Source organism: Calypte anna, chromosome 3 (genome assembly GCF_003957555.1).
Source record: "Calypte anna isolate BGI_N300 chromosome 3, bCalAnn1_v1.p, whole genome shotgun sequence".
Lineage (NCBI taxonomy): Eukaryota > Metazoa > Chordata > Aves > Apodiformes > Trochilidae > Calypte > Calypte anna.
In genome coordinates this window covers 86,309,108-86,333,664 of record NC_044246.1, presented here as the reverse complement: position 1 = coordinate 86,333,664, position 24,557 = coordinate 86,309,108, and the positions used below count along the sequence as shown (strand labels likewise).

The 24,557-nt window shown below is 38.3% G+C and overlaps 1 protein-coding gene across 1 annotated transcript in view; it reads right to left on the bottom strand.

Annotated features, from left to right (window-relative positions):
* The window catches only part of OGFRL1 (opioid growth factor receptor like 1), a 78,551-nt gene that overhangs the window by 41,936 nt on the left and 12,058 nt on the right, over positions 1 to 24,557 (bottom strand). Inside the window, exon 3 of the mRNA XM_030447405.1 lies at positions 3,986 to 4,164. Coding sequence (XP_030303265.1) covers positions 3,986 to 3,988 — 3 coding nt within the window. The 5' untranslated portion in view covers positions 3,989 to 4,164. The remainder of the gene's footprint in view (positions 1 to 3,985; positions 4,165 to 24,557) is intronic.

Genomic DNA, 24,557 nt, shown 5'->3' with positions numbered 1-24,557 from the left:
TACAAGAGAGTATTTCCATTTAATTATTTCTAACATCCTTAAAACCAAAGGAAAAAAAAAAAAAAAAGTCTAACTGTAGCAGAGTAGGCCTTGGATGGAGCCCAGAGCTCAGAAGAACCAGAAGTTTTATAAAAGAAGCTTCAGCTTTTGCATTCTGTTTGATTAAGTGGTTTTTAAGAGAATCAGGTTACACAACAGTTTTTTTTTTAAAAAAAGAGAACCTAATTTTGAAGGATGCTTCAATAAAAAAAGTGTTTGCTCAGAATTTAAGTCAATGTATTTTTAAGCTTTAAAATCTATGTTTGAATGTGAATGCATAATATCTCTATTTCAGATGTTCTACACTAGTTTGCATTTTCTAGAAGGACAGTTGCTTTTACATATTTTCATCTTAATCATCAGATACAGAAAATTCAATTCTAGAATTGGCTCCTTTCAGGGGCAGCTCTGACTGAAGTCCCTATGATGCATTTTTTTCCCTTTCTTTCATTCAAAGCTCTTTTTTTCCTCTTCAATTCAAATATGTGTTAACAGCACAATAGCTTCTCATATACCTTTAAATTCTCCTGGTCTGAACTAGAATCAATGAGAGTGAGGCTTACTGTGTAAAAAAGAACCCAAGCCTCAAGGACAATTGCTGCTCTCATTCACTGTATAACCAAGAAAGTGTTTATGCTTAAAACAGTATATTACTTTTCCCCCTTTGAGCCACAAGTCAGATACCTCTCTTCCTCTTTACCTCTCCTCTCCCTCACTAGCAGCTGTTTGGAAATTGTAATTTAACATTTTTCTGAAATTTCCCTTGTAAACCTTGAGGTCACTGTAATCACCAAACAAGCGACACCTCTGCCCAAGGACTCCCACACATTCTTTCTTCCCAGAGTCACTCTGTGTATTACCAAAACTGGATGTTAGACAGCTACCTAGAAGGACAATGTAATAAAAAATACAGCTTAAAAAAAAAAAAAAATATTCTGCTTCATCTCCTCGTCAAAAGTTTTGATGGAAAAAAATTATAATACTTAACATTAAGCTTAGAAATACAAAAACACGATAATAAGAACTATCCTCCTCTTTCTCATAAAAAGAATAAAATAATAAAAACAATCAGAGCAGCACGTTGACTTTTAACATGCAAGAATTCTATTGTCCCAGGTGATGCCAAGAATCACACAGAGGAAGTCACTTTTGCATCCTGGCAAAACCACCCTTCAAGAAAATTTTAAAAAAGGGGCCATGCCTGCAACCAGCCATTTCCCACTGATGACTTGCTGTGGTAGCTATCCAGATTCTCTCTCCATGGATCAAATCCAAAGCTCATTACTGGTAACAGGGTTTTGAAATAGCCCTTTGGTTTTTTCACAACTGGAGAGCTCTACATTTAACTGATAGACTGTAAAGAATCCTAAACTCTTTGAAGTCTGAGACTAACAAAAGAAAAGGATGTAACATTTGCCTTTCTCTTGTCAAGTGATACCTGGGGGAAAAAAAACCCTCTGTGATAAAGAAATAATGCAATTTGTACAGTGCTCAGTATGCTGCAAGTACATCAGAGGATACCTTTACATTTTAAATTCTGGAGATAGTAAAATTACTGGTTGCTCCCTATGACCAACACAAGTCAGTTATTAGACTTTACAAACCAATCTTTCAAAGAGAAACATGACTGGCATTCAAGAAATTAAAAAGTTTAATTAGAAAAATTTTATATTGATTTATTATTTAGGACCATTTTTGGTAATGCATTCAAACTCCATTAACAGAAGAATTTATTATCAAAATAAAATGCAAAAAGAAACAAAACCCTGTAGTTGCTTTAGAATTTCATAACCTCTTTAGAATAAACTGTTCTAGCTCTTCAGAAAAGTGGCAATATTTGAAGGAACTAGCATTTTCAGTAGCATTTTAGGCCACAGCACAGCTGATCCACATAAAAGCTGTTTTGCTTATTTGGCTTTCAGTGCGGTCAAGCCACTGAATTAGCTCACAGTTTAAACAAACAATGTCAGCACAAGCAAAAGGGCAGGAAAGCATGGACAAGGAAAAACGTATGAAAAAGCCTCCAGGAGTCTCAATTTATGCTGATGAAACTGAAGATGGAATTTCCCTATTAAATGCACAAATAAGCTATGCTAAATATAGAGAATTTTTTCAGTTGACACAGAATTATTCGAAACCTAAATCAAATCTAAGTAAGAATAATATGTAAACCAAACCAAAACTACAACACAATTTCAGGATGTTACCTCCTTCCAGGAGGTTGTTTTTCCTCAACACCATAGCCTACAATCCCTATTATCACACAGTGGAGGATCTAACTGTGTGCTCCATCATGCTCAGCAGCCTGCCAAGGGAGCCCTGTGTATTAGGAAATGCTACCCTCTATCGTTTGACTAGTATGAACAGCTATTGCCTCCTTCAAACAATCATTCTAAAAGGCAAACTCTGCTTATTTTAGAAACTACTCCATGAAATGTGAGTCAAAACTCCAAACCTGAAGCATTGGTCTCAGTTACTGCACAGCCAGACCTCAACCTTCTTTTTACTCACAACCTTACTCCTTAACTACAGCACTCTAATGGGCCCTGTGATTCCAGTTCCTTTTTGGCAAAAGTAAGGCAAGCCAGAAAAATAATTACTGCTTGAAATAATTCACTTTTTTTTAGTTCTGCCTAACAGTTTGAGTTCTTTTTTGTATAAGCACTATGTCAAATCCTTTCATGATCTTTCACCATTCTCCTGTTGTCTAGACTCCCATCACTTTCCAGACCCTGATATTTAAACTCTTAGAACAGCCCTTATATCAAAGATTTCACAGTTAAGTGCCTTTGCTAAAAAGCTGAAGCAAAAGGATCTGAAGATGTGAGAATGCTATTGCAAAAGGAGCTAAAAGGTGATCTTTGAATGAAACCGTATTATGAGCAATTTCTTAAGATAGCACAAAAGGTATTCTCTCTCATAAATATAAAAAAAAAAAAAGGAAAATATTCTTTCCGCCAAAGTCACTGCTTAAGAAAAGCTGTTGTACATGAAGATTTAGACCATGCCAGCAGAGTATCAGATTTAAAAATTATTTTTTTCAGTTTATTCTGCATTTAAAATTAGAAACTCTACTTGGCTGACAGAAACCAGAATGAAAGAAACACATGCAGGAGGAGGAAGATTGCCAGGGCAAGTAAAAAGATCCATACAGTCTAGGGGGGGGCAAGATGCAGGGAACAGCAACTGAAAAACATAAGGTAATTACTTTTGTATCTTTAATTCAGTTAATTTAGGGATGGAGTTAACTAGTTTTCAAATTTCTGAATTTCTTTGAAAAGAAAGCTATTTGAAGTCCCCTACTGACCTCTGATCCTAGCCAGTGAGTGAATCTTGGAAAACAAGAATTGAGTGAATCTTGGAAAACAAGAACCAAACATTTAAGGATTATTTTGATTAAATACACAATTGATGTGTCAACCTGAGGACCTCTACACTATAACTTGTATGTACCACCATCTATAACCAAACAGTGGGACAGGTCTGTTTTAGAAGCTGCTTAAGGATGGAAATATTGTAATGTATTACTGCAACTATTTAAGTTTCCCACAACCAAACAGTGCAGCTAAAACATAGTGTAAGGCCCTTCTGACCTCAGTCAAAACACAAGACACTGATGACATGATATAATGCTACTATTTGCTTACTGACACCACAATGTAAAATATGAAATACAGGTTGTCAGAAATACAATCAACAAAGAGCTCACGATACTCCATCCTTGTCCTCCAGATGATTTCTAAGGCAGAGAGAGTAAACAGCCTTCTCCCAGCTTTCTTACTTTCCACAGCTGAGAGTGTAGGATGTTTACAGTACCTGTCACTCAGAGCTCTTAGAACAGACCAAATGCCAGCAGACCTTGAACAGACTTCTTCATCGACTGCTGGAAACATGCAGATGTCAAGTAAAGGGAGGGAAAAACCCCAAACCTCTGACTGGTTTATACCATATGAATCCAAATCAATGTTAAGTCCTTTGTGGCCAAGCTGGGAGGGGTAAGAAGGAAGTTCACAAGAAGCTGAGCATCAGCATCTCCAGAGGACAGGCACTGCTATTGCCACTGTGGTACTGCGAGGCTTCCCACCAGTTCACTCCAAAGTACTCATAAATCTCTTGAAGTTGTGCCTGTGGAAAAGAGAGAATTCACCATGTTAATGAATGTACATATAAACAAGAAAACAAATTATCAAGCAGAAAATTTGCATTTGTATTCCACGAGTAAAAGCAGGAAATGTTATTCTTCTGAAAGACAGGAAACCTTTAGCACAATTTAAAAGCAAAATCCTAGAGTGCTGGCTTAGAGGAATGCCTAAAATATCTGGCTTATTTCTAGTTACCAGAGGAATGATGGTTTTGGGGCACCTTTGAATATGGTAAGGAGAAACAATACTTTTAAAGTCATGGCTTGGTAAATTTAAGAGTTCAGTTACATAAAAACAGATGACTGTTAACAGCAGTCTTGATATGTTCCTCTCAGAAATGGATTAAGCATTCTGTTTCCTTAAATATACCACCTCTGGGTAGAAGGGGAAAAAAATAAAAACCAAACAAGAATATAATAATAATGCATAATAAAATTTTGCTTATGTAGAACAAAAGCCAAAATCCTCAGAGGAGAAAAAATTCCACTTAAACATGTATTAGTACAACATAAGAAACACTTTGGGGCAATATTATTAATGCTTGTTACTCAAAAAAAGTCAAAGAATGTGCAGAAAACACAAGCAAGTGACTGGGGACCTGAATCATCTGAACAAAACACAGCAACCTACTTTAAGAAAAGTTAAATTTGCTATTAAAAAAGCAGAAGAGCTTTATCTGAGAGCTTAATCCCTAGAAAGGCTGCCCCCAAACTGGTACTTTGCTCACCATTATATAAAGACAATTTATAGCTCAGTATATCTGTCAGAAGAAACAGCTTTCCTTTGGTCATGAAGTACGTTTCTGCTGGACCAAAGTTATCTACCATTTTATCCTCTCCCATTACTTGCATCTCATTCCAGTGCTTCTGGAAATCAGGACCCATATCTCAAAGCCCATTTCTTGCAGTCAGAAAAATAGCTTTTGGGTATCACTTTGGTCAAAGCAAAGAACTACAGCTGCAAGAAAGAGACAGAGGGGGACTATGCCTATGTAATTGCATGCCCCACTTTACCATTCATAAGAAAGCTTGGAGCTTTCCAGGAGCCTGGAAAGTTGAAATAAATGCCAAGGTACACATCACCTTCACTTTACAGTCTGCTACAAAATAACATGAACTGCAATGGTAAAGAAGGCAAAACCAGCAAGAATTAAAAGGTTTCCTTCTCAAGCTGTTTGTCATGAGTAAATTAGCTCTCTGGTCAGCAGCAATTCAATCTGTGATATTTCTGAGCTCAGAAGACACATTTCTTATAAAAATTCCACCAATTTTACATGTTGACTGAGACCATGGGTTGAATGTCTCTATGACACACAGTGGAAGATGGAAATCCCTGTCCTTTAATCAAGTAGCCAAGCCAGTCAGAGTGCCAGGTAATCCTGAAAGCAACAGAATAGTCCTGTGCTGGCTCACCCATTGAATCCAGCAGTAGAAACAAAAGCATGAACTGCAGAAACAAAGACACTGAGTTACAATTTCAGATTAAGAAAAAGGAGTAAATCATAGAACAATCCAGCTGTGAATACATCTCAGGAGGTCATATAGGCCTTGCCCCTGCTGGAGGCAATGCTAGCTTCAAAGTCCCACATGAACCAGAGACATTATAGACACCTTCTATTTCTCACTGAAGGTTTCCCAGGCTAAGTGCAGTTTGCAGAAGTCACTTCAATGTTTTACAAGAGAGGGTGGAAAAGTAATACTGAGGTAGTCTCTGAAGTTACCAGAGTACTCTCAACCTTCAGCATATATTGGGAGAAAAGCCACCATATAGAAGCCACAAAATATAACAGAACAGTGGAAAAAAGCAAGCAGAGTATAGACGGGTAATTGCCCTGTATCTGAATGAAAAATAATTCAAATATTTATATAGTTATATAAAATGCCACCAGATGTCAGCACAGCCCAGAAAATTGCTAGTTAACTCTCCACTCCAGGCTGATAAGGATATTTATTTATCCACACCCACACCCTTCCTCGACTGTCCAGATACACAAACCCAGCCTTGCCATCAGTCGTGAATGGAAAGTGTCACACAAAGTAGAAAATCCTGGTTTCCTACAGAGAAGCAGCCCTTAGTGCCTGCCATATCATCTCAGTTGCATGTTATAAAAAAAAAACAAACCACAAACCAAAACTATAAACAAAGCTGTAAGAATAAGGCATCAGTCTCTACTGCTGCAGGCCATCAAGCTTGATAGTAAATAATCTCTAATTAAGGTTCAATGCCCTCCTCCCTCATGCTTGTCAGACTCTCCAGCTATAGTACTGTGTCTTTGCCACCCCCAACCTCCCCATCGTTTGCATTTCCTCTGTTCCTACATAGCTTTAGCCTCCTTAGATTATGCTTCAGTGCTGAGGAACAATTAAAAATGAGGTTGCTAAGCTAAATAAAGATTTCCTGCAAAACAAGCATTAGTATGATTGTCCTTGTGCTACAACAGAGGCTCCCTCCGCATTCTCCCCGTCTCTGAGTTTTTTTACAAGACTTGTCTTGAGAAGGAGACTCCACAACCTGACTGGGCAGCCTGTTCCAGTGCTGTCACCCTCACAGTGTAAAAGCTTTTCCTTATGTTTACAGGGAACCTCCTATGCTTCACCTTGCACCCATTACCCCTTGGTCCTATCACTGGACTCTTGAGAAGAGCCTGGTTCCATCCTCCTGACATTCACCCTTTACAGTATCCTTACAGTCCAACGTAAAGACCTTTGAAAATGAAAGAATTAAAGGAAACATTAAGTTAAAAAACATTAATAGGAAATGAACTTTTTAGGCTCATGGATAGGGAGAGAATTTACTGAAAGATGCCTAATGGAATGGTTTTAGCACAAGTCTGAGCTTTCAACTGAAGTTTTAAGCCCTTAGATTTCCTTTGCATGGTTTCAGGTCTCAAATTGAGTAAATTTAGAAGTGCAGCAACAATACAAATATACATAGTTTTTTTTTAAAAAGCATTTAAGTTTTCTAACTATAGATGCTGGACTATTAATATGGAAAAGAGAAATAAAAAGCAGAGAGGCAGAAAGCATCCTAGATTTACCTTATACAATTCTGGGGGGGGGGAGATGGAGTACGAAGTACCTACTTGAGCAGCAGCAACCACAAAAAACAAATCTGAAGTAAATTGCTTCTCAGCAAATCCCCAATCCACCGAACATGGTATCAGAATTACGTGCAAAGGAAGAGTGCCTCTAATTTTATATATAAACTGAGCCCTGATTCAGATGAGTTACGTAGTCTCAGAAGTTTCTCTCCAAAGAGTCCGATCAAGGCTTCCAGAGGGAAGAGAAGTTCTGTTGCAAACCTAAGTACATAATTAAATATAAAACCTGCAAGCGTGTTTCACCTTGCTTTTAAGTTTCATCAGGAAACCTTTGCACAATTCCTATTTTCATCCAAAGAACAGCAAGTCTTTGTCAGGTTAAAACAAGACATAATTGATGTGCAGTCTCTGGAATTTGTAATTCATCAGTCTTGGCTCTAATTGTAAGAAAGACCCTTGAGGCTCATAGTTTCTCTCTTTTAACTTCTCTCCCACAAATTCTCTACACGTAAACACTTGTTTCTACAACAGCTTTTCTGCAAGTCATTTTTTATCCACTTTTTGCACATTCAGAACATTCAAAAGCCATCTCCAAGCACCTGTTTTACATGTGCTGCTTGCTCAGTCTGAGTCTGACTTGCCCAGGTGACCAGAACTATTCCAGTCACACTCTCTTCAGGAAATCTTAAGAACATTGCTAGCATAAAAATTACACGACTGAACCAGCTTGCACACTATGCCAGAATAATAGAATAGCTGGCTCTTCTTCCCTAGGAAATGTAACTTCTTCCAAATTTTTAAGGAGGTAAAGAAAAATTTCAACTTCTGCAAGAGCAAAACTTCAAAGCTTCACTTAATGATTTACTTAAGATTTCACACTGGCACCAGAATTGAAGTAGAAAGAAGTATACAGGCAGTTACTATTTAGTGCACCCCCATTTCCCAAAATCTTTCAATAAAAAGTTCACCCTGGAGCTTCAAAGGTTTTTTTGCATCCCTTTCTAAATTACATTCAGCTAGCCCCTAACATTGCCTCTAAATCCACCAGGCAGTTAGCTCAGCTGCTGAATGAACTGTGGCAAATGGCATTCAAGCTGCAAGACTTGATAGAGGCTGGCATTTCAATAGTTACAAGGCAGAATTTCCATGACCAAGCAAGATGAAGTATGATGGATGCATCTTCTATTCCTCTACTGAAAAGTTCTAGATAAAGATGCTTTGAAGAAAGGGCAATTGCCAACCTGAAATGCTGTCATTTTTACGAGGACAAGTAGGAATGAGGTTTGGCACAATGCTTGAGCAACTTGTAAAGTCAATTTTTTTTGCTGCTGTTTGTAGAAGGGTGTTATTAAATTCACAGAGCAAGAATTAAGCAATGCATGAAGCATTTCCTACTGCAAATGCTTATGGTTACTATCACCATGTTAAAACAATTTCGTTCACTCATGTTTAATACCATGCCTTTTTTTAGGAATTCCAAGTAAGTTTTATAAAAAGGTATGCATTATGTGGGAATTTCCATCCCTTAGCCATTTCCCCTATCTTGGATACTTTTCTCACCTCTTCATTCACTACCCAAATTTTCTTTTCAAGTCTAAGCACAGGAGCTGCCTCGAGTTTCACTTCAGTTCGACTCAGCTAACAGTGTTCTTGCCAATATCCAAAGATGTTTCCACTTTTCCATTCCCATGCTTTTTAAGTTTTAAGTGATCTTTTCTGTGATGATCCAGACCTTGGTCTCATTCTCAGCTACTTTTTTCCTCCCTTCTCTATCAGAACATCCTCCATTTGTTTATAAAGTAGAGATCCTGAAAAGCTCTTCTGGACATCCAGTCTCTGGGTGAGCTACTGTGCAATTTTTAAGAACTACCACCTTTGTGAACATGGTCTGGAAAACTGCCTCTACTCCAAAATCTGTGTCCCTCTATCACTTCTGAAAAATATGCCTGCCAACTCAAACACATCATTAATGCTTGGAACTCCACAGACCCAGCCAAACACCCATTCTTGAAGATTCTTTATGCATGAAACCTAAATTTCAGGCCTTTCAATTGATCAGAGACCCCCGAGGCCCATAGTTTCTCTCTTTTAACTTCTCTCCCTCAAAGATTCATTTTTACACAATGTTCTTCAATAAAGAAAAAGCAAAAAATCTTGCTGTGACTGTAACATATGCAGAAAACTACTGCTAGAAAGAACAGCATATGAAGATGTCCTTTTAAATCCTCTTACAGCTGCCCCTTCTCAGTTGAATCTAACAGCAGCCACTGTCATGGTCTAGGCCTACCAAAGTCTAGAATCATAGAATCATCTTTCCCCTTATGAAGCCATCTTCTCTACCTCCAGGTATCACACGATGTCAGCTTCTGCTCCTCACATTATAATTCCATTTGTGCTCTCCTCTATATTACATCTTAACAGAAATGCAATTTCCAACTTCACAGCCTCCCTCACAACCTTCCTTACTCCTCTTTTCCTCACACTGCCTACAAAAAAAGATTTAAGTAGCAAACTGATGCTACTGGCTCCCCAGCCCCAACAGTGCTGCCTTGCCCCATGCTCACCCCAGTACATCCCTCCCTTTGTGAACCAGAACTACATCAGGGATCTCACAGACAACAGAGTGCTCAGCACCACTGTGTGCTGCAGTCACATTGAATACCTGACTGACAACTTAGACTTTAACCCATTTTAGGCTCAGGATGCCAAAGTAGCAACTCCAAAACCAGAGCGAGAGTAATAATAGGTTGAAGCCGCAACCCTGAAACTTAAGAGAGCATTTAAACTCACCACTTAAAAATAAAGATAGTAACAAAACTCATCTGAACATACTTTTTCTCCCAAGTAGGCAGTAAATTTAAAACTTCTTTCTTAGGATTTCAGTTCAGCTCATCAACCAAATGAGTTGGGTACATGATCAACCCAAGATCAAGTTGCACATCTGTATTAAACGACAGTTTCTGTGGGATAAAAGCAAGCAGGGCTTCAGTTTTACAGAAACTCATCTGAGGTTTCTGTTTTGGCAAAGATGATGTATCTGAAACCAGGTATGGGGCCAGGTCCCATTTGATCTGGCTCTTCTCAATGCATAGATTTCAGGTAAATTCAATAGCTCCTCCCTACCACCACCGCAACACAAAGCTTTTCCCTCCATGTGCTAGCACGATTAAGTATCACATTTAAATACCATCAAACTCCACTTTGTTTTCTCACTCCTTCCCTGAATTAGCAGATTACTGCAGGAACAGGCACTGAACACCCAGCTTCTCCCACTCATTAACATCAGACACGCTGTGGCATGAATCCAGGTTGTTTTCCTTCAAAGGATATAGCTTCTGTGGATGGGAACAATCTCCAGCCAGAGCTTAATGCATCAGCCCATTTCCTCCATTGGAAGGGAGTCTCCCAACTCATGACCTCAACAAACAGAGTCCCAGAGCCAGCCCATGGACAGTGTTTACAGAAACAGCAATCTCCGTGATAGGAGAGTTTTGGATACTGAGGAACAAAAGCAGCAAGGAGGAAAAAAAAACTCCAAACAAAGTAGGAATCAGTAAACACTGATACATTTTTTTAAATCCTTTAATAAAGAGGTTTCTTTAAAAACCACATCTGTTTTACTGTGGTTAAAGTAAATCTTGTGCTGAACAAAGGAACTGAAAGGTACCAATTTAGCAACAGCTCTGTATTTCCATTCACACATCTCTTGAGCCTAACTTACACAAGAGGGCCAAGTAGTACCAATGCAAAATGAAGGAATGCTTTTTGTTGTGTTTTTATTATTGTTGTCATTATTATTTTGTTTTAAATGCACAGAAAAACTTTGTTTTCACAAAGTTTGGGCAGTCTGAAGGCAGGGGGAGCTGCAGTATTTACAAGGGTTCTGCACTATTTGTAATTCTTGATTCATGCACTCTGACAACCCTGTTTAATTAGGATCAACCTTACACCACGTAGCATGCTGCTACATATTAGTCTATTTTTATTTTATTTATTTTAAGGAAGTGGAACAATACACTGATCATCAAAAATAGTACATCAAAATAGTACATGCTGTACCCCCTACTTAAACAAATAAATACAGACAACTCTAATCCAAGAGTAGAATATAAAAATATAAACTCTAAGCTTGACAAAGTTCATGAGAATGATAAACTTTTGAAAACTAAGTCCATCTGGTGATGGAAGCATTTTCAATCTCCCAGCTACTAACACAAGAACGAAGCAATAAGCTGCTCCTGTCATGCTTTTTGCCTGTGGATCAAACTTGTAGCATCGCATGGTTGATATATAAGAAAAGACAAGCAGGCATAAGAGAAAAAGGCATCATGTTTTTTTCTTGTTCCTATTTCACTTCTGCCTTACAACTTGCCTGATGACTATGACAGACACAGCTAGTAGGAAACAAGAGGCAAAGCAGCATCAGTCAGAGGCAATGTGGATATCCAGGCGCCATCAGAAAAGCAGGAAGGAAGAAACTCGAGGGTCAGCAGCTGAAGATAAGGGCAGAGACAGGCTCCTGCACAGGAGTTTTTGTAAGTAAGTGGCCTGGCAATAACAGTAATATTTTAAAGACTTTCCATGCCTCCTCCCCCATCGAGGCTGCTAAATTGCATCCTGTTGCCCTGCTCAGGGCTGTGAATCATTGTGCTGACCTGGACTGGTGCCACCCACCTCCAGAACTTCTCCCTGCTACAAAAATCAGCAGGCTAGTTCTCACAAGAAGTAGTTTGAAAACAAAACCTTCTAGATGCAACCATCAAACCGTGGATGCAGGCTTAGTTTTCATTTCTAAAGTCTTGCAACACCAGGAAATCTCAGAAGCATCACAGGAAAAAAGAAAAAAACAAACCAAAACACACCACCACAAAAAACACCCAGAAACCCAAGTGATCACCTATAGTTCTGCTTGTGCCCTTTGTGGCTTGAGAGCAGGCGGCTAATATTTCAGATCATTCAATGCAAGTGACCTCTCAAACTACCATCCCTTATTAACTTCCTGATCAAGCTAAGTGAAAGCCTGCCAAGTATTAAAGGGACATGAAAGGGATGCAAGCAGCTTGGGTACTTCCTTTCGCGAGATATTTTTGACCAGTACTGATACTCTACAGGTCGTATCTGAACATCTGACATGATGGGCAGCATTCAGCAACATCCTGATTTTACCCTCTGTCCTGAACATAAACCCAAAGAGAAGGCTGACAGCAAGTGCCATACAGGCTGTTGGGAGGCTATGCAAAACAATCAGAGCCCCTTGTGATGAGATGAGAAAAGCAACGATTCTGCCTTCTTTCCTAACCTGACATGTTTCTTGCTAGAACTACCCTGCTCCCTGCTCAAAGGTTCAGCCTGACAGGCTGCACAAGGTGCTGTTTAAAGCTACTGCAAGGAAGTGTCAGAAATGAGTCTGCCATCACTCTTAGCCACTTCAGCAGAAGTCAAAAAACATATTTTAGAAGCTTGGTAACATATACACCTTCTTTGTAATAGAAAATCTGTCCTCGTGCTGTTGATTCTAGTGCCAGGAAATTTTGTTCTCAAGAGTCCAGCAACATGACACCTCCTGCCAACACAGGAGTAATGTCAAGAGATGCTAAAATGGGAACCGAAGAGGAAGTTGAAAGTTAAGTTCAGTTCAGATTTTAATTTTGAAACAATGAAATCTACTGTTCTAAAATTATAAATGTGAAAGTGAAGCCTGAAGGATGTTCAGTTTTACGCCATACGTCTTCAGATTCTTTAGAAAGTTAGAGAGCTGAGACAGATTTCCTGAAGCAGAGTTTATTATGGCAATAGTGATTTGAAAGCATACAACTTGTTTTCTAAAACACAAATATTTTACTCTTACTAAGTTCAAAGTATTATGAAACAAAATGATCTCTGCAACAAATCTTACTAAAAACCCATAAACTATACTAAACTATAAAAATTACTGTATTGAAGGTACATGAGTTGCTTTTTTGGTCAGCTGAGAGACTCCGATTCCACCAGCTAACAGTTCTCTCCTACGAGGAGAAACTGGTTCCAGCAAATCAAAGCACATTCGTAGCAATATACAGCAAAATGTTGGGAAAATGAAATAAAATCTGAAGGATTATTTATTGCTTACAATAAAAACGAGAGGATTTATACCTTCAGATGTCCTTTCAGTAAGCAACTGAAATTCAATGCTAACCATTTCTCAATATATGATGCATGTCACAACTCTGATTTAGTTCGTGATGCAATTTTTAGCACATGCTGTTTTCACTCACATACTTCACATGACAGAACAGATTTGCTGCTGCCCTGAAACATCTTCAGAAAGTTAAAACCAACTTGGTTTTCAAGCAAAAATTCTGTATTTGTACATTAGAGATTGAACTGAACAATTTTTAAAATGAGCTACTAAATCTCTACAACAAAGATACTTCATCAGTCACTAAAAGAGCAGGCACTCAACAGATGTAGTTTAGGAGTACTTCCTTACTCCACAGCTGTCAGGAAGAAGAATGCACACCCATGTACACTATTTTGTAACTCAACACACCTAGCAAGTGGAGTCTGACAAAGGGCTAAAAAGCTTCTCTGCAACCAAAGCATTGACAATGGTATGACCAAGCCTAGTCACCCACATCCCAAGACATCATACAGCAAATTCCTGAAGACCAAAAGACTTGAAGCACCAGATACTCTTTCTAGAAACATTCTATCCTCTATTTTAACTACATTTTGGCATGGAAGTCAAGAAATTGTGTTGAGAAGTGTTTGCTGTTGACAAGGCAGACTGTGTACACCTGAAGGGAAGCACTCAGGCAGGCAGACATACAGCACCACTGTGCAAGCACTTTCATGAACATCCAACAGTCTGCTGGCAGTGGAAAAAAACCTGTATAACCACAAAAAAGTAGTAGACAAGCTTAGAACTAGGTCCAGCTGACACTATTGCAAGGAAAATGCTTTCCATATCTTCATTTTATGTTTGCAGCTTTTTGTCTGCATCCTAATGAGAAACAGTTGCCTCTTCTTCCCCAACTTACTTCCACTGGGAAGTATAAGGGCTGAACCAGTCTTAGTAAACTGAAAAAAAGATCCAAATCATTTCAGAAATTAAACTGTCCTCATAAGCAGCAACTGCAAAATGTCTGAGGCAAAAATGTGTTCAATTCCAAATTTTAATTATTCAGACTGCACTGAAACACTCATGTTCTCTTCCTAAAGTTACCCATTTCACTCCATTTAACTACTACCTGGAAACCCTTCAGATCTTCCCTGTTGAGGAGGAGAAATGTTCAGATCAGGAAACTTGCAAGTTATTTTCAGTATGAGTTCACAGCTCCTTTACACCATTGGATTCTCAGCTCAGCACACTGTCAAGGAAGGAAGTTTAACAGACAAATAAGATCTTTTAACAAAGCTGGTACATCTGTAGTCAGTTCCTCACAAGAACAGCACGCTCAGCTTTCCAAGAGAGCACCAGATATATTCATATAACATCTTTGTGATAGAAACCAGAAGAACAACAAGGCTTCTCTAAAGATTTCCTCACCCAAGGCATGAAAGCCTTCTGTGCATAGTTGCTATGGTGCAGACTAAAGAAAAAAAAGGAGATGAGACTTCTTTACAGGTTTCCAGTATGCTCCACTTGATCTATCTTGAAATTGAAACCCTTTATTTTCCTGTCTTTATGTTGTCTGATGTTAGAGGACAAACATGGGGTTAGCAACTTTACAAAACTCCCACATGTTCTGCATGTGGATTAAATGACAGGAGGGACAATTTAGTTTAAAAAAAAAAAAAAAAAAGCTATAATAAATTTTTAGACTTACTCTGGGAATGAAATGCCAGATTATCTTTAAATGCTGCCAACACTTCACAACAAAGCAACACTGCATGATGTACCTAGTTTAAAAAAAAAAGTGCCATTTCACAATTCTCTGGCAAAATCCTTACACTTCTGAGAACTTCTCACAGTTTTCATCCAGACAGGAATGCCTGGCTATTTACAGATTCATGAAGAAGACAAAGACATGTAAAGTAGGAATCAACTCTCAGTAAGATACCTATATCATCTAAAGACACATGAACTTCCTCTAGAGATAGCAAAGCCTGCAGAATGGTTCAGCTCATCCTCCAGCAAACACCTAGGTACTTGAATTACACTAGAAATGTCTAAGTATCTGCTGTCAATCTAAACATCCTGGGATGCCCCACTTCACTTAGAATTGCATCTGTTGTAAAACCTGCAGGTCCCAGGTTGTAACCATCAGTGTTATGCAATTTTATCCAATGCAAGAGATTCTGACTGGCTCTAGGTTTAGGGAGGTGACCAGAGGGCTGATCAGCTGAATTGCTTTGCAAGCTTCATTAACTCTACCAACCAAATCTTCATCAGCTATGCAGATAGTATTGAAACTTGGTGCGGGAATGTAAAACTTAATTTTTTTCATCAGTCTTGATGTCACGGTTGACATCTTGATGCATAGAATGTATCCTTTATTCTTTTGCCAAATGAGAAAATAACTTGCTTATAGAACAGTCTTGGGCCATTCATTTTTAGGGGGTTTTGGTGCTATGTAAGAGATGTGGCATTAACAGTCACTTCTTTAGGGTTCTGTTGTCTGAAGTAGCAGCAACATCTAATTTGATCTCAGATTCATTATTCATGTGCCGAAGATTAGGTTAGAACCTTTTTTCCAAAGTCTTCTATATAACCTGCCTGCATCAGCCACCTAATCAACTTTTCTTTAGTTTGGTGTATAAACCTCACTCAAACTTAACAGTTCAGTTTTCCCATTCAGTCAGGCTGGTTCTGTCATATCCTGTGTTTTTACTGAACATGCAGGGCAGTGTGACTAGAGTATCCAAAATAATTCCAGTGTTTGGGAACTTAATGATGCAGTCATCCTAAAGTAAGTGCAAATTCCCCTGTACATACAGAGATGCTTCTAAAAACCTCCAGAGGGAGATGCTGTCTAATTTTTGGTATCTAAGTATCTGAACATCCATCTTAGACATTACTGGCCACGCTAGCATCTTGCAAAGCCTGCATATTCTATTCTATCAGGTAAGGAATGCAAAATTAGGAAATTAATCGGCAAAGAAACAAGGCCTATAACAGATTTCAAATTCCATGGCAGTTTTCTTGCTCTCTTTACAGTCAATTTATTCACCCCCTGCCCTCAATTCTATACCTGGCCTAGTGGAAGGTATTCCTGTCCATGCAGGGGGATTGAAACTAGATGTTCTGCAAGGTCCTTTCCATGCCAAACCATTCTGTAAATCGATGATCATCTACTGCAGGTTTGTTGGGGGTTTTTTTACCTGCTTACTTTTTGAGCAAAATGTAAAAATCATGTTTCCTATTCCCCTAAATTTTCTCATCACCACATATACACCTAGAAAGCTTAACTAACACCCTAAGCTATTTTCTCCCTACTGCTAGCAAACAGCTGAAACTGAAACCATAGCATCTAACCTGTATTTGGGCTATTACCAGCACCACATGAATTTTGAAGGAAAAAAGTAAGCCAGATCGTACTACTCGTAGACCTCTCGTACTACTGTAGACTTCTTTCCATTATTTTTGGTTCTTCCATCTCTGGGATTAGTTTCCAACAAAGGATCATTAATCTCCTGGCTGCTAACCCAGAAACCCTCTTGACTGTGTTCTTGTCAGCAGACTTTCACCAAGGCTAGACTTGGACAGAACTTTTAAACACACTGGAGAAAGCACCATCCTTTCACTGTAATGTTTACAGACATAGTTCCCCTTCCCTGTTTATTTAACAAGCATCTGAATGATTTTGCTCATGTAGCTATAACCCAGTTTTCACAGCTCAAGACAAGGGATGCTGTGCAAGGAAATCATCCTGCACCCAGTGTGTCTACAGCTATACTCGTACACACAATTCACTCGGTAGTAGGAATATTTAAGAGTCACAAGGTTCCCATGGAGAGAGAGCTGAAATCTTGTCTGATTTCATTCCAAATCCACTGAAAACAGAGAAGAGCTTTTTCCAAGGCAATTTTGGCAATTATTTCCATCAGTATTTTAGCTTGCCAAATTTCATTTGGGTTTTGCTGGACTTATTTACTTGTTCAGTATGCTTGGAGAAGTAGAACCATTTGTTGCTGTAGAGAATTTGGCTTACTTTGGAGACCTGGAACAACACTTAAAAGATGAATCAGAGACTGACTGACTTAGGAATTTGATCTATTAACCTCAGCTTATAGTGGTGGTGTATCCTGACCTGTTAAAAGCAATCTGTAGCTCAACTACTTAAGGTCTGAGACCAGACAACTCTCAATTCTCAATCAACACTTCTAATGTATTATTTTTATATAGCCAAGTTCTACTCCTTTTGAAAATATCTTCCAATGGAAGCTGTAACATGACCCTGAAGATCCTCTTCAGGAATCAAAGACCACAACACAAGTGCTCTTTGCTGACTGTGTGGAGATAACTCCCGAAGGCCTGATTTTCAGAAGACATTAAGCATTGTCACAGTTTAGGCATCCAGTTTCTCCCTCAAAAAGTAAGTTACAGCCATTTCAGACACCTTTAGTGAAAGGCTGATCTCTCCCACATTGCTCTTCTCAGAATGACTCCCCATAGGGCTGGTCAGCACTCCCATCCCAACACTGGAGCAGGCAGGAATGCAGGCAGGAATGCTTTTGATCCGATGCTCAGAGGCACACCGGTGACATATTCAACTCAGAACCCAGAGTGATAAAATCAAACTATTTCAAAACCATTACCTGCAGAGGTTGTTTTTGAGGTTTTGGCACTTTTTCTCTCATGTCTGTCCATTCCACATGTTCTGCTTTACTAGCTTGCTTTATGCTTTTTTATTTTTTTTCCCTGAGCAAGACGTTCCTTATTCACACCTCCCTCTATTGCACCATCTCCTGACTCTGCCCACCACCTTGCAATAGGCCAGCAACCTTGCCTTTCCTTTCCAAGCACAGAAGGCACATACTGGGTGATAGCCACAGTCCAATTATCCTCAAATCACGTACTGCTAGAGAAAGCACAAAATACCACCCAGGGTTATATAGTAATTTTTATAACTCCTCACTCTTGTAATACAAATTCATCCTGGAGGCATAATATTTCATATAGTTTTCTTTTACCTTTTAAAAACATCTATTTTACAATTTCTTCAACTCATTACCCAGTAAGTACATGCAATGCATTTTTCACAGAGATCAAGTATAAAATGTGCCCTAAATTTCTAATTTCGAAATGTGTATGTATACACACACACACACACACACACACACTGCATTCAAGAACAGTACCAACTTGCTTCCTAAAAGATACAAGCAGAACTCTGTATGACCTGTTCCCATCTTCACTGCACCTTTTCACTACTCAATTAACTTGTAAAGTGAGCAGGAACACCTCTGTTTTCTTCTAGATGAACCAACAACACAAGAATAAACAAAGAGAACATTAAAAGCATCAATGCCTGCCTCTCTCCACCCCAGGGAAACATCACTCAATGATGATTCTCCATTGATACTTATACTTTTAAGTCTGTTCAACAACTTTTAATCCCTCTGATACACAGTTTATGCTGTCAAATATTTTTCCTTCAGGATGTTTCAGCTGCCAAATCAAATATCCTGAAATACATCACAAAGGTTAGCCTTTGTGAGGCTACTAATCTGCCCTACTTAAAAAGAAATAAAATAAAAAAGATGACACAATAGATGAGCTCCGTTTCCCAGTATGATTTACTCTACTTACCCACTTTGGTCCAAGTCCAATTTCATTACTTCTGTCTAAAAGCATGTTGAGCTGACAGCCTGTAAGCAGTCATACACTCTACTTAATCAACTAAACCCCAGCACAATTTAGTTTCTATCTGTAATCAAAAGTACTCTAATTTTAGATTAGCAGTCCACAGAGTTTCTCATATTACTCTCTAAATCCTTGATAAAAGTTATTGACATCTTGTAAATTATGTAAAATTTTAATAGCTGTTGTTAAACATCCTCCTGGCTTGTTAAATTCGAAAGAATGCCACCAACATTTGTATGACTAAATTCTAGCTTTTTAACCACATATCTGAAAAATCTATCAAATATCTTTGTCTTTAAGCACTCCTCTATAACTTCTACCTGGTCATGGAGCACCAACATAAAAGTTATTTTTGTTTCTAATTTAAAAAAAATATCTTTCTTACTCCAATTGTCCAGCTGCCCTCCCTTCATCCATGTCGTTTTCTTACTAATTTCATACATTGCTTCATTATCTGCTAATTTATATTCATAGAATAAAAGCAGACAGCAATCTATTTAGGGACTCCTAGTGGCAAGAGGAAAGGAAAGAGTATTTTTAAGAGCCGTTTCCACCTCTGTTCTCATTTTATCTCTGCTATATCCCTTGACTGGGGATTCTTCTACAACTAAGGTTTTTGGAAGCCATTCTAAAGTGCTCCACTTTTTCTGTTTGTATTTCATCTTTCACCTTGTGTTGTTCAAAAGCTTTCTACCTTTTGAGTTTCCTCCTTTGAAAGAAAAAGACTATTCATCAGACCACATATGAACTTCTATGAGCCAAGATAGTCACACCTGAGCTAGTTATCCCAGACTGACTTTGAAGATAAAGGACAGAAATAAGCAGGGCAACTGGGGACAAGTCATCTCATTCCAAAATACATATTTAAAATAATTCTTATAAATTGTTCTTTAAAAAAGCCTCTCCTTCTCTATTAACATAAGCCTAAAACAGCTCAGCTTGGACATATTTAACTATAGCACAGCTGTATTAAGTTTAGCAATATGAATCCTTTTCTTAGTAACTTCCTACCAACTTTCATGAACAATTAGATCCTCACAGAGTATTCAAAGACAACTATGCAAACCCACCTTAAGATAACACCATACTTACTTTCAGAGAGTTAATTCCTATATTTTCTCTTTATGAAGAAGCTTAAGTTGTTCAGAAAATAAGAAAATAGCCATTTTTGTGGTACTTAGCTTATTCAGATACCTGTATTTATGTGACATGCCAAACAGTGGCTATGCCATTTCCAGGGGACACCTTTGATCAGAGCTGTACATCTGCAGGGTCACAGCCCTAACAAGCTCTACAGAATTTATACAGCCATTTCAAAGAGGTCTGACCAGTGCCTTTGAAATATCTGTGAAAATGCTAACTTCTTAGAGAAGTTGCACTCAAACTTAGAGCTGAGCTGGAGAAGGTTTAGCATGGTTTGGCAGACAAGGCACTGTGTCCAATCTGCAGAGCTGTTTGGGTGCTGCTTTATCCTTTTTTCCCCACTGCTCATAGTTGGGTCTTGCCCTGTAAGCCTAAACTCTAAAGTTCAATTGCTTTCTTTGACTGCTTTCCATGCATTACACAGAAGCTCCAATTATAGCCTAGAGTGTCTCAAAGGACATTACTATTCATACAAAAGACCAAAAACCTTCATAGCAGATACAGTTTCAGGGAGGTAATAAGTAGTGTTGTAAATGCATCTCAGGCTTTCTAGTTAGTTAGTTTCAGTTGTAAAAAAACCCTCCATATGTTTTGAAAACATTTCAGGATGCTGATGATGAGCAACTCTATAGCTATAGAATTAACCACTGTTATGAGCCCCAGAATCTCATCAGATATGCAGAAAGCCTTTAAGGTTACATGGCTTTCAACAATCAAAACAGAGGAACTTCGCAGCTCATTCTAGCATCCATACATTAAATTTGTGACACACCCTAAGAGCTTTGCTCCAAAGAATGAGCAGTCATTGTTCTTAATGTAAAGAAACTAAATATTTAGTTCCTTTATTTTTAAAAAAACAAATAATTTGAGCAAAAGCTTCTGATGAGCACATATTCATGGAATAATGTCATAAATAAAACACATCTACATAATAAATCTACATAAATAAACATCTACATAAATAAAACACATTTGACCCTAATTGCATTAAGAAACTGTAGAACACAAAACAAAGCTAGTTTACTCTCCTCAGCACAAATCTAGGCAACAGGTGGAAAAGAACTGAACCATTTCCACAGCCCACTTTGCTTCTTCTTCTTCCCCCATATATGTATGCATCTATGTGTACACACATATATAAATGCACACAAATAAAAATACAAGGCAGAGTGTATCTAGCCTCCTAGAATAGAATTTCTTACTACAATTAGTTGCAATTTACATAAATGAATACATATAAAAAGGACATACATGTTGCTCTGAGGAATGGTGAAAACCTTTTTGGAGGATGCAAAGTATTTTCATCACTGTGCACAGAATAAAAGTTTCCACTAAAAGAGCAGCACACATCAAAAATGCAGCTATCAACTCTGCAAAGTCAACACTGCAATAAGAAAATATTAATTCTACTCTCAAGGTATACAGAAGGTGATGAGGGCAAGGGAAAAAAAAAGTACTATAAACATTATTGTAACAAGATCTCTCAGCAGCCTGTTGCACTCAGATGAGTGCACAAACTCCTCCCAAAGCTTTTACTACAAAAAAATAGTTAGAAAGGTTGTTGACTGATTAGCCTTTTTACTTCTGAAATCGAGCAAAAGATTTGAAAAGCTTGAGAAAAGATAAAAAAGTTCAAGGCACTAATGGAGAATAGCATTACAGGACAACTAGATGTGAGATTTAATACATGTATAAGCTGTGATGGCCATGAAGACAAAAGAAAGCAGTTTAAGTTGCATTTAACGCATAAAGGTGAGTCAGGGGAAGGCAAAGAGAGGAGTGATCTGATGAAAGCAAAGAGATCTCTGCACAGCATCCTGAGAGCTAGATGCGAATCTTCTGCCCTTACACAAGACAACAATAAAAAAAAGAGTGGAATGAAGAGGACGGAACAGCTCAGAGCACCTCCAGAAAGACACTGAAATAGTCTGAAATAGACCTGGATGCCTAGAAGAGACTGAAAAAAAACCTAAGCAATATTCCTTTCTTCCAGTGATATTCTCATCTTGCTATCGGCAAAAGCTCTGGAGTTCATTTTCTATGTTCTGCATTATCAAAGGAGGTATGTAGCTAATGAAAGGGCATACAAGGGAAGGGAGAACGAAAAACATCTTCAGCAACACAAAACAAGTTATTGAAAATATCTACAATTTACTCCCCAGAAAAATCAAGTACCAATGACAGGAAGTCTGAATTGGAGCAAAATGCTGGTTATCCGTATTAAATCAAGAGAAGTATTGTTAAATAAAAGAAGCTACGTTTACATCACAGCTATAAAGATGCCTCAAGCCATCATCTGGAAAAACACTATGTCACTGCATGGCACGTGGCTTCCTTCTCATATCCTTTGTTCTTCTATTTGTTTCATAATAACTGTTTGAAGTTTTAGGAAAAAGAAAAAAACAAAAAACCAAAAAAGAACAAAACAGTCCATCTATACAAGTATCAAAAAAAAAGTGATTTTATGCACCTTGGTCCATAAATTCCTGCTTAAAGAGAAAAAAGTTATACACCCAATGCAACTCAAAAGAATCATCCTTCCCAATTCAGATTTATCGAACAGCTACAGTATTAATTCATCTCCTTATACTGTGTTTTTAAACAAAACAAGCACGTTGTATAATGCCTACTTCACATATCATTAACAAAGAAAACTCCCTAAGAAGTGTGGCTCTTAAACATTGCCACTTTTCACTCAAGGAATTACAGCACATATCTGAGCAATTTACAGTTTTGAATGTGGCTTGAGTAGGAACAGCAGCTCAGTACTGAAAGCTTTCCATTCATATCATCAGCTGTATTCTCATCACAAGAAGTGCTTTGGGCAGATGGACAGCACCTTTTCCAACAGCTGCCCCATCAATTTGAAGATGATTTCCATAAGCAGCACGCACGAATAAGTAGCAATAGTTGACCTTCCCCTTTGCCTGGCTGGCAGACAGAAGTTCTGCAGAGTCAAGAGCAGGATCCATCAAAGAACAACTGCTCTTCCCTTTCAAACTGGGAGGGAAATTGCTTTTTAAAGAATAAGTCAATTAATTCAGTAGAGGGATAAAGAGGAAATGATGTGACCTACTCAAATCTGGAAGCCAGGACCTAAAAGCAGGACCCAGCCTTCCAAGTAAGACAGTGACCTCAACAAATACCAGGTAAGACAACATACACCAGCCAGCTTCTACTGCAGACAGAAATTAAGGATCACTGTTTTCAAATTCTTCTTAAGTAAAACCTAGCAGGTTTTACGAGGTAGCTGGCAAAAGAGTGGGTTACTTGTCTGAAACTCTTTTTCTGGAAGAGAACTCCTTGTGTGAATGTAGTGAGATTAGAGGCTGAAGAAAAGAGTCCCAACATACTACTACATTTTCTAAGAGGAAACATGCTGAACTTTGAGACAGTACGTAATTCAGGAAGAAGAGTAATAGAATGGGTATTGAAAGAATTTCCTCCCAAAGCACAAATATTATCAATATGTAAATCTTCACAGGAGGTACTTAATGCTTTTGATACTAAGTACTCTGCCTATGCAAGCTCTCTCTGTTGCTCAATCCTGTTCTTCAACTACAGAAAAGCTTTCCAGATGAGGAGATGATTATATCAAGAATCCTCTGCCTAGGTAGTGCTTCTCAAGTGCATCCAAGTTCCATGAATTTCATTACAAGGTCACTTAGCAAGTTCTCTGGGTTGTCAGCAAAGCCAGTTTTAAGCCCAGAAATGTTTCAGAACCAATTACCTAAAAACTTGTTATTTGCTGGACTACAGCTCTCTTCATTATTGTCCTACTTAATCAACAGTAACACCCAGTTCTATCATCCACAAATAAAACCTGGCTGTTGTCAGTAATTCCCATTTCTCTTTTGTCATAGATACTATCAGAAAATTCAGCTTCTTCTACAATAAATGTAAGCCCTAACTTTGGCATCTACCTTGGCCCTGAATTTGATCAGCACATCTCTAAGTTTACAAGTCAAATGTTGTAATCATATCGACTCTTCTTCCAAGTTCACTACAAGTTTTTTTGAATTTTGGATTTCCAAGAATAGGCTTTGAAAACCCTTGCCCATTTCATCTGCTCCCTCTGCTGTACTTAGGAAAAAACAGACCAACCTAAAAACATAGATTTATCAGCATCTGTCCTAACTTTAAATGCACATACCATCCAACCAAACTATCACATTTCAAGATATCAAGAGGCAGACAACTAGCTAAGAAGATCCATCATCTGTCTTCCTCCACTTTAACTAAGCAAACAACTCAAAGCCACCTACACTCACACAGACTGTTGCTCTGTCCTCCTGGTTTTCCTCACTCTTCCCATTTGTCCTCTGCCCACATCATCTGCACTTCACTTTGATGCCATTGGTCTTGAATTAGATTGTAGTCTCTTATTGGGATAGCTCATACCTTA